Below are 10,695 nucleotides of genomic sequence, written 5' to 3' on the forward strand. Positions count from 1 at the left end.
AAGGCACTGTTGTAAAAAGTCTGCTCAACGACAACGCTTTTAAAACGTTGTCGTTTGTAACAAAGACAACGCTTTTGCAACGCTTTAAAAGCGTTGTCGTTTTATGCAGAGGCAACGTTTTGCAACGCTTTTAAAGCGTTGTTGTTTTTTACAAAGACAACACTTTTTGCAACGCTTTAAAAGCGTTGTCGTTTTAAAGAAAAAAATAAATAAAAATTATTTAAAAATCATTATTTTTATATTTACGAAACTATTATTTTTCTTTTACCATGTCTAGATTCGAATTTTACATATAATCAACTCAGTTAATGATTTCAAACTCATAAAAATAATAGAAATCTGACGTTGAAGTAATATTAAAAATTAATTACATGAAAAACTAGTAAATATCAAAATTTACACTAATTCTGTTTTAGTGATATTCACATATAAAACAAAAGAGCACAAAAAATCTGTTTTGAACAGCTACAATCTGTTTAGCCAACAATCTGTTTACTGAATACTGAATACTTAATACTGAAGTAGCCAACAATCTGTTTATCAAAATAGTACAGTAGTTACTGAATCCATACGCTTAGTGTTCAGAAATCAAACTGGCCTAGAATAAGAAATACCCAAGTGGAATAGCAACTCCAATAGGATCTTGGTCACACATTTCTTAACTCAACTGATGCAAGTTTTACTTGAGGGGGATGAACCTGGAGGAGTGGGTAGCACCAATACCCGGTCTTCCGTGCTTCACAGGCTTGTATGAGATGGAGAACTCAGCCAAGTAATGGCCAATCATCTCGGGCTGTAATGCCACGTAAATAAATCAATATACGATGAGAAATATGATGGTTTTTATTAAAGATATGGAATGCAGAAAAGTAAAATTAAAGATATCCCTAGCAATATGCCACATGAATGTTATGTCAAAAAATAAAAAAGGTTACCTTGATTTCAACCTGGTTGAATGTTTTTCCATTGTAGACCCCAACGATGCTCCCAATCATCTCGGGAACTATAATCATGTTCCTAAGATGGGTCCTCACTGGCTCAGGCTTTTCACCTGGAGGTGCATCTCGATTCTGGGTATAGTTAATACATAACAAATGATAAGAGGATTCTATTTTAACAGAATTGCCGTTGAAATTTTAACCGAAGAAGAATGACAATCCTTGGATTGGCTCAGTTATTTAGCACAAAAGATGAAATGATACCAGGACATTATAAAAAAATGGCTGGATGGTATATACATGAATGTCTTAACATTCACCAATCAAAGAATCGGTCAACTTAGAGGCGATAAAAGATTCTTACAAATTCTATTAGTTTTTTTTATTTCTGAACACTTATTACTACAATTTGAATCTAATAGCATTGCAATGTTTCAGAAGGATCTAAACACCAGTAAATTTTGAGTAAATTTTGAGTAGATACAAATTTACTGGACTTTTCAATTTTCTTTTTCTCAGGTAATAAAATCAACTTTTTAAACACCAGCCACAAGTTGATCTTAACTGGAACAATTTACGAAGTTATATTCCATAGTGAAAACATGCTTTACAAGCATCAAACTCATAATTCCTAATTCTGATATTGAACCCTTTTTAAAAAAAAAAACAAAATTTAACTTGATTAACTTTTTCAATCCCTAGCTTAATCTCTTCACATGGAGTTGTAAATCCCTCTACATACTCTATTATTAATATTAACTTTCTTTTTGTAAATGTCCACTCTCTTCTTAACTTCCTGTTTGCATGTCTATTCAAAGCAATTTCATATTCTTACTTATATCAAAGTTACAAAATTATAAATGCAAATGGTTCTTCAAATAACTACTTTGTCCAATAATGCATGTGAGACCAACACAACATATCAATTTCAAACAAATGTAACGAATAATGCAAGATGTAAACTGCTAAACTTCCATCTGAAATTTGAGGAGAAGGAAAAAAATTCTAGCACATCAGCTGTCATACACTTGCTGCTGTGAACATACCAGCAATTAAATGAGATAAAACTTTTAGGCAAATTATAAGCTCAAGCAGAAAACAACTCATTAGCAGTCAGACAATCAAATTTTACTAGGATCTAGTTTTCAGATGATAACATGGAAACAAAACCAAATTCGTGTCTTAACTTATTGCCACATTAATTCCTTTAGCTATAACAGTAGAGATTTATTGAAGGCCTCACATTGCGGAGGATGCTACTTAGGGTAGGGACATAGTAGTAGGGGAGAGCATCGGCCAGCAGTGCTCCAAGCGCATGGTGATCAGATCATTCTACTTGATCAATTTTGAATGACTTGCTCCTTGTGCATGGTGATCTACTACTAGATCAGGTTGTGCGCCTCCTTGTGCAAAATAGGGCAATGTAAGATTTTCCCAACTAAGATATGTAATTGAATCAATTTGATTTCTGGGGAAGGGGGTTGGTCTGATTTGTGAACCTCTATATGGAATAAATGAGCCATATATCTTGTGGGCTAGAGTTGTGGCATTTCAAGGGATGAGATCATGAGCAGCACACCATGGTGAGGGACCATGATGCGCAACAGAATGTATTGAGGAGGAGATGACAAGACTGAGGGAGGTCTGGTGAGAGGAACCAACGTCGAAGAGCACCATTGGAGGACGAACTGTAGTCTTTAGAGTTGCGAGAATGGAGAAGCGAATGGGAAAATCAGTATCAAGCCCGGCAGTGGCTGGCCTCGCTCGCGCAGGCCCGCGGCGGCGAGCAGAGGAGGGGAGGGACAGGGGAGGGGAAAGGAGGGAAAGAATTCGTCGTGCTTCGTGAGTTGGAGAGAACCGCCGGTGGCGCAGGATTTTCGTGCGAGAGGGAGAGAGTGAATCTAGGGCTAGGAGAGGGATTTAGATCTCTTAATCAGGGACGAATTCACGATTTGGCTGAATTCGGAGAAGGGAAAGCGGACGACGGAGTAAGGGGCGGAAGCGAGGCCAAATTATGGAGCCCTCGGGGGGAAGAGGAAGGGAAGGGGAAGGGAGGGCGCGGGGAAGGGAGCAGCCCTGGGGAGGGAAGCGGCGGGCGGGGGTGGCGGGAGGTGTCGGAGCTGAGGAGGGAGCTTTCGAGGTAGCGCATGTAGGCGGAGACGGGGGACTCCGCCCAGCTGGGGCCGGAGAGGAGTTTGCTGGAGAGGAGAGAGTTTGCTGGAGAGGAGTTTGCCGGAGAGGAGTTGGATGGAGAAGGTCGCGCGAGATGAGGAGTACTTGGGAGAAGGGTTCGGGACTTGAAAATGATAGGAAGATAGAAGTTGAGAGAAGGGTTTGGGTTTTCTACTCCTTACCTAGATCCAACGGTTTGTATTAATCAAGATTTAGATCCAACGATTTGTATTAATGAAGATTTAGATGAGATTTTAAACATAGACAATACTTTTTAAAAAGCATTGTCGTAGACACTAAAAATCAATCTAATAGACAACGCTTTTTACAAAGCGTTGTCTTTGACCCGTAAAAATCACTAATAGACAACGGTTTTTAGAAAAGCGCTGTCTATTAATAAGAAAATAATGAAATAGACAACGCTTTTCACTAAAAGCGTTGTTAAAACAAAATAGACAACGCTTTTTATAAAAAGCGTTGTCGTTTAAGTGTTGTAGAATCCCAATTTTCTTGTAGTGATTGAGGCACTTGATTCTTTGGAGTTGGAGGATGGTGGGGAAAAAGACTTCTTCTTCTTACCATTTTCCTTGTTTGCCACAAGAGTCACTCTTGATCCATGGGATTCTCTATTAAACCCTTCAATTCGAGTCTCATGAAGCTCCATGGTTGAAAAGAATTCATCTAGAGAGTTCTTTTCTAGATCCTTTGAAATGTAGAATGAATCTACAATTGAACTTCAAGTTGTAGTTCTTGGGAAAGCATTGATGACTTTCATCATTATGTCATGGTTGAAGAGTTTATCACCTACACTTGTTAGTCCACTTAATATTTCTTTAATTTTAGCATGAAGTGAAGATACTTTTTCTCCTTTTTCAAGTTTGATGTTATTGAGTTGAGTTCGAAGAAAGTCTCTGTAGGTCCCCGGGCGACCGACAAGAAGGGTGAATTGCCTCAAATTAAAGGAATATCCATTCTCGATCTTTGGACTAAGTTAGACAAACACTTATTTAAAAAATAGAAAGTTAAATGCGTAAAAGTAATGAAAGGGACAAGAATATTTACTTAGTTTACAATCAGAAGATTGTTAATCCAAAGTAAATATGGCTTACTAAAATCTCCATCTCACAAAGGTGGAGTAGCCTCTTATAACGTTGAAAACTTAGAAAAGTAAAGGATAGAACTAGAAGTTGAAGTACAGAATTCGTTTACAAGTGTTATTCTAAACTACTAAGACCATAACTTTATTTATAGTCTACTAGTCAAATCTGACTGTTTGTTGATGTGACAGCTCTGGGCGCTTGGAATGACTTTCAATGCCAAAGCATTGATAAAACTTTGTCCATGTCGTAACAATTCACAACGGATTAATAAGGATAAAACTTATCAGGTCCAGGTGATCGAACTGCTCTAAGCGCCCGAACTGTACTGACATGACTTTGAAAAGAGGCACGTCGAGGAGGCACCCTGGGCTGCCCCCAGGGGGCCCGGGCTCTCGGACAATCAACATAGTGTTAATTGTCTGATTTCTCTTCCGTTCCAACTCCGTTCGCTTGGGTGATTTCCATCATCCAAAATAAGGCTCATCCGAACCCATTTTCCAGCCTTCTCCTTGAGGAAACTTCCTCTCCGGCTTCTTGCCCCTCAGAAACGTCACGCGCTTCCTTCTCATATGCCAGTGTACTCTTCGGCAGCACCTCATCTCTTAGACGCACTGAGTCCGTCGACTCTCTCCCGTGTCGTCCTTCTCGCTAGCTGCGTCTTTCGTTCGACTTCCTGTGCTCCTAAATTTCTGCCCACTTAGACACAAGACATCAAATATACATAGAACCTAACTTGACTTTGTTGATCATACCAAAATCACAGCGAGGTACTTACAATCTCCCCCTTCTTGATGTGGATCAACCAAAATTAAGCTAGGGTAAAATAAAATATTAAAGTAAAAAATGCAAGTTAAAATGTATCTCCCCCTAGACTTAATCTATAATTCTTCCCCATTAATCACATTAAAAATAGGGGTTAAAAGACCTAAAGGTTACAAAATTAGTGATTAACACTTAAAAAAAAAGTTGGTAAGTATTTTTTTTAAAATTAAATTTTGTGATTTATAAAGTAATTTTGGAAAAAGTAATTTTAAATTATTTATATTTGTTGGAAAATTTTGAAATTTTTTATAACGATTAAAAAAATATATCCAAGACGGTGATAAAATTTTCATAAAATAATGAAATTAATTTAAGCAGTAATAAATTATTTTCAACAAAAAAAGATATTTTCTTAAAAAATGCTTAAAAATATTTTCTAAGTTAAAAAAGATCTAGGAAATTTTTTTAAGAATGTAATAGAGTAAGTATTTTTATATAAAAAATAATTTTTAAAAATTGAATCTTTGAGAATTTTTAATATTTAAAAATTAACATTTGGATAAATAATTCATAGAAAATTTAATAACTGTAAAAAAAATTCAAAAATATTTTATTTGACAAAGAACATGATATTTTATCACATAAAAATAAAATTTACAAAAAAAAAATCTATAAAATATTTTTAAATTAAAAATATGATTTTTGTTAGAAAAATCATAAAAAGTAATACAATAGTCAAAAAAATTGAAATTTTTTCTACAAATAAGTAATGAAATCCCCTTTCTCAAAAAATTAATATTTAATTAATTTTAAATAAAAATTATACGAAACAATTTATTTAAAAATGTTAGATAATTCAAAAAAATATTAAATCAAATTAAAATTAGAAATATGCATAAAAAATTTATTCTAAGCATGATTTTGAAACCCAATATAGTTTCATTTCTACTGAATTGATCAAGTACTTGTAGTAATATACTTGTTTATTACTTTTTTATTTGACCCTTGTGAAATCAATAATACTAATTTAGTCCTTGATAATTTCTGACATTTGAAGTAGTAAAATTTGAACATGTAGAATTTTTTAAATTTTCTATTTGTTCTTTCAACTTAGCATTTTAAATTTTTAATTTATCAAAATCTTCTATTAAACATGATTTTGCTAAGATTTTTTTTTCTAAATTCTCCTTTTTCAATTTTTTTTTAAAATTTATACATTAATTTAGACATCGATTTAATGTCAAAATACAATTGATCAAGAGGTGAGAGATATACCTCACTTACCATGTCGGATCTGAAGTTAGATTCTCCCCCTGCATTGCTGCATTCATCTGATGTCACTCCCCCTTTAGCGATGTTAGCTTCTGAGTTACTTTATTATTCGTGACTAGCCATCAACGCTAGTCCAGCATATACTTCTATTTCGGACTCGAATGATGAACTTTAATCCCAAGTGGTCTTGGGATTTTTGTGCTTGTTTCGCTTTGGTCCATTTTCTTTCTCCTTCTTGAGATCTGGACAGTCTTCCTTTATATGTCTTTCTTTTGGCAATGGTGTGAGTGCAATCGACCTAAGTTTGATTGAGTACGATCATAGTTTTGATGTGTGTGTCAAAGAGTTTAAGTTAGGTTTTCATATTGCTTTGATATATGTTTGAGTCATGCATGACTTAGTGAAGCACATGAGCAAAATCTTATCCTATGGCTCAGGTCCTTGAGATCGATGAAGGATGGTGCATCCGAATGACCTCCGAACACGAAGCAAAGGAGTGGGTTGAAGGAAGTGGACTTCAAGGCAATGTGAAGGATGACACGGAAAGGAGCCGCAGGCTCAAGTACATTTGAGGGACGAAGGCCGAGGAAGAGGGCTTCAAGGGCGACTCCGGAGAGGATGAGTGTGAGTGAATGTAAGGTATCAGTCAATTGATCCAAATTCACAAAAGCACGGAATGGTTCGGTACCCGACGGTTATGAAGACCAGTCGACTGGTAATGACACTAGTCGACTGGTAGGAAGTCGTTGGCAACTATTGGCAAAATCTCGAATTTTACGGAGTGCCATTAGCTGTGTCTAACGGCTACACCAGTCGATTGGTGTATGGACCAATCGACTGGTACCGAAAATGAATTGTCTTGTGATCAACTCTTTCCACTCTATTTAAGAAAGCTTTAAGGGATGAAGGATACTACTGATTCTTACTATAATACTCCTAAGTCATTCCCTCAAGCCTTCAAGACAATTCTCTTCCTCCTAAACCTAAGTCTCCATCTTGTAAAGAGGAAGAGAACCTTGTGAAAGGTTTACTCCACTGAGAAGGAGAAAGCATTAGCCGGAGATTATCGGGGACTAATCCACGGACAGATTGAGGGATCGTTGTAACGACCTAAATTTCCTCATTTAGAGTTCTAATAGTGGTTAAAAATATTTAGAAATACTATAGAAAAATTCTAGAGATTTTTAGAAATTTTTAGAGTATTTTTATACAATTTTTGGAGGTCGTTTGATATTTTTACTAAACAAAAGAGGTTTCGATAAAAAAATGTCAAAGCCAAGACTCGAACCAGCGACCTTTGACTCGGTCAAAACCCGGCTGACCAATTGTTCCAGCGGATGGATCTATTTAGAAAAGGTAGTAAATATAATTGAGATAGTTAACAGAAATATGGGAGTTATAAAGGGAAAAGTTGAGGTTATATCTCACGTGCCCTAAAATTTCCTCTCTCGAAGCCTTCCTCTCCTCTGCTTCACGCGTGCGCGGTGCCGGCTCCTCTCGGGCGGAAGTGGAGAACGAAGCTAGGGCTTCGTCTCGGTGGCCGGCCAAGGGTTCAATCCAAGGAACTCTTCCCAGCTTCACGAACCCTCGTCGAAGAGAGCACGGAAGTGCAAGGAGTCACCGGAATTGGAGCTGTCGAAAACCCTAGAAGCCTCCTTCTCGGCCGTAAGTCCAAGAAACTCAAGGGTAAGTCGCTACTCACCTGCAGTAGGATAGTTTTCGGATTCTTGTTCCTTCTTTGTTTCCGGAGCACACATGAAACTCTAGAAGTTTTGTTTCAGCAAGTTTTGGATTTAGAACACCCTCAATGATTCGTCTAGATCTTTCTTTTGTTGATCATGGGGCAAGATCAGCCCTGATATTAAGCACTTTAGGTTCTTTAGTTTCAGTTGATTATCTTGCTGTATTACTCTAAGCTTGCTGATGTATCTATCGTGTTTGGGCCCTTTAACAAGCCAGAATAGCCTTATTTCGAGTGTACAGATTAGAAGTTTACTATTCCCTTGATGAGCAAGAATAGCCTTTGTTTAAAATATGTAGTATTAGTTTCCTTGCGTTTCATGAGTATGAACAACCTTAAGTTCCAGCATGTAAACATTAGCATTTTCGTCACTTTCGTGTCATTTAACAAGAACAAACGGCCATTTACCTTAATCTAAAGTGTGCAGTTTTAGAACCATTTAGTTACTGTCGTGCATGAATAGCCCTCATCTCAAGCTTACTGTTTAGATCTTGGGCAGCATCTTTTTGATTTCTCCTTGCTAATTACTATACATGAACAACCCCTTATTTTGAGTAGATAGTTTAAGAAGTTTGCTAGTTTAACAAGCGTGAATATTTTCTTATTATGTTAGTATGAATAGCAATTTAGTTAGATGTTCCTTTGCAATTAACTAGCATGAACAGCCAGATTGTACATTACAAGTTTGACTTTCTTGCTGATTTACTAAGCATGAACAGTCATTTACCTTAAGTATGTAGTGTTGGATCTTCCTTGCTGTGCAACGAACAGGAACAGTTCCTTATTTCTGCCCTCTGAATGCAGCCATAGCAGTAGTTCGTATAGGTTTAGTTATTCTGCAGTTCAGCATTTTTGTTCAGTTTTGGTGCTATTTCTTAAACATGAATAGCCCTTTAATTCCAGCAAGTCTTAGTGTGATTAGCGCTATGAAAGGGGCACGAACAGCCCGTTTCTTTTGCGCTTGTAGCAAGCATGAGCAGCTCTATTGGAGCTTAGAATAGTCTACCTCTTTTATATTTGTATAGTAGGCGTGTACAATATTTTATAGCAGTGCAGGATTCTCTATAAGCATCTACTTCTTTGTATTTGCAGTAGGCTTGTACCCCATTTTGATAGCAGCAACATCTTTACCGTATGCTTTGTTTGCTAGAAATAATTTGGAATGTGTAGATCTATTAAGTGCAGAAGTTATTAAACCTTACAGAGCAGATTCTTAGTAAGCACAAGCAAATTTTCATTTGCTATTATTTGGGTATGTGCAGTTTTATTTTGTTATTAGTGGAACACAAGCTGACTTTCTTATTTCTATTAGATGAGTAGTTTTCTATTGCTAATAGAAGAGTAGATTTCTCTTAAATATGCATGATTGTGTGTTACCTAGTTGATTTCACTTATAGATGCATATGGAAAAATACCCTAACAGTATTTTGAGTTTAAGAAAAGTATAAGAAAGATAAAGAAAAGCAAGAAAAAGGCCAAGGCCTTAAGTAGATCCCAGAGCCAAGACTTTAGGGATTTTTGGCACACAAGGTGCTTGTTAAAATGTCGAGGCATTATATATTAGAAGTATTAAAAGATAACAAGTATTTTACTTTTATCAGTGGCACTGTACTGGACTCTTAGTTGTCCTTGGGTTGGGCTCCCATAGTCGTCCCAAGGTTTAGATAACCTAGTAGTAACGGCACGGCCGACGGTCGACGATCCGAGGGTCGCCAAATAGGCCGCCAAATGGGCCGCCAAATGGGTCGGGTCGTTACAATAGTAAACCCTACTAGATTCGGGACCAGCTATCTCGGGTCTAGTTAGGATGCGCGCATAGCAAGTACAGTTGTCGGGCCCAAGAAGAAAGTTGATTATTATTTTGAAGTATTATAAGTATAAGTTTTTGAACAAGTAAAATAAGTTTCACATAAGTATAAAAGTATTAAAGGATAAGTTTTAAACAAGTGAGATAAAAGAATAAGATTAGAACAAATGAATTAAGTTTCACTTTGTTTTAAAATCAACAAGTTTAGTTTTCTTTTATGCTAGCATGTTATTTAGATTAGCTTACTGTTCTTTGTCATTAGAAGAGCATGAGTAGCTTTACATGTTTAGCATTTCAGTATGTTTGTTTCTTTTACTAGTAGATGAGCATGAGTAGTTTTCCTTTTGAGCATTCAGTTTTAGTTTTCAGTATATTCACATGCATATCGAGTTTTTGTGAGTTAGATAGCGCTTACTAAGCATTTTGCTTATAGATTACATTTCCTCTTACTGCAGATAAAGGAAGGTGACAAGGTGGCGCAGATGATGTATGATGCCAGGACTATGGAAGTCTTGGGACTAGAAAGGAGTTCCTTTAGTCTTCTTTCCTTATTCTTTTTCTTGTTTCTGTATTTTAGTTATTGTAAACATTTGAGACTGTACTTTACACTCTGTGTCATTCGAGTTTATTTTTGTTCTAGGTTGAATGTAGGATGAATTCAGTTTAGTAAGTAGATATTTGTGTGTTTGATACTTATTTAACTGCGTGGGTGTTTGATAAATGTTCCAGCCACCTGTGGCTGATGTATACTATGTTTGTATCTCAGTTTAAGGTCACCAGTACAATGGAGACTCTGTCAAAAAATTTCGGTAGAGACTCCTCGTGATTTTGATCATGCCGGTTAAGTAGAGTTAGTAGTTAAGTAACAGTCATCCTTAGAGAGTAGTATAGTATAGTAAGAAG

At 36.5% G+C, this 10,695-nt stretch overlaps 1 protein-coding gene across 1 annotated transcript; it reads right to left on the reverse strand.

Annotated features, from left to right (window-relative positions):
* Positions 1–410: 410 nt before the first annotated feature.
* LOC122016835 (40S ribosomal protein S15-like) lies at positions 411–1,136 on the reverse strand (the record flags this gene model as incomplete). Its single annotated transcript, XM_042574252.1, has 2 exons — positions 411–793; positions 936–1,136. Coding segments are annotated over 2 exons (315 nt in total), but the record flags the coding sequence as incomplete, so codon positions are not given.
* Positions 1,137–10,695: the final 9,559 nt, after the last annotated feature.

This window comes from Zingiber officinale, chromosome 8B (assembly GCF_018446385.1).
Source record: "Zingiber officinale cultivar Zhangliang chromosome 8B, Zo_v1.1, whole genome shotgun sequence".
In the NCBI taxonomy this organism is placed as follows: domain Eukaryota; kingdom Viridiplantae; phylum Streptophyta; class Magnoliopsida; order Zingiberales; family Zingiberaceae; genus Zingiber; species Zingiber officinale.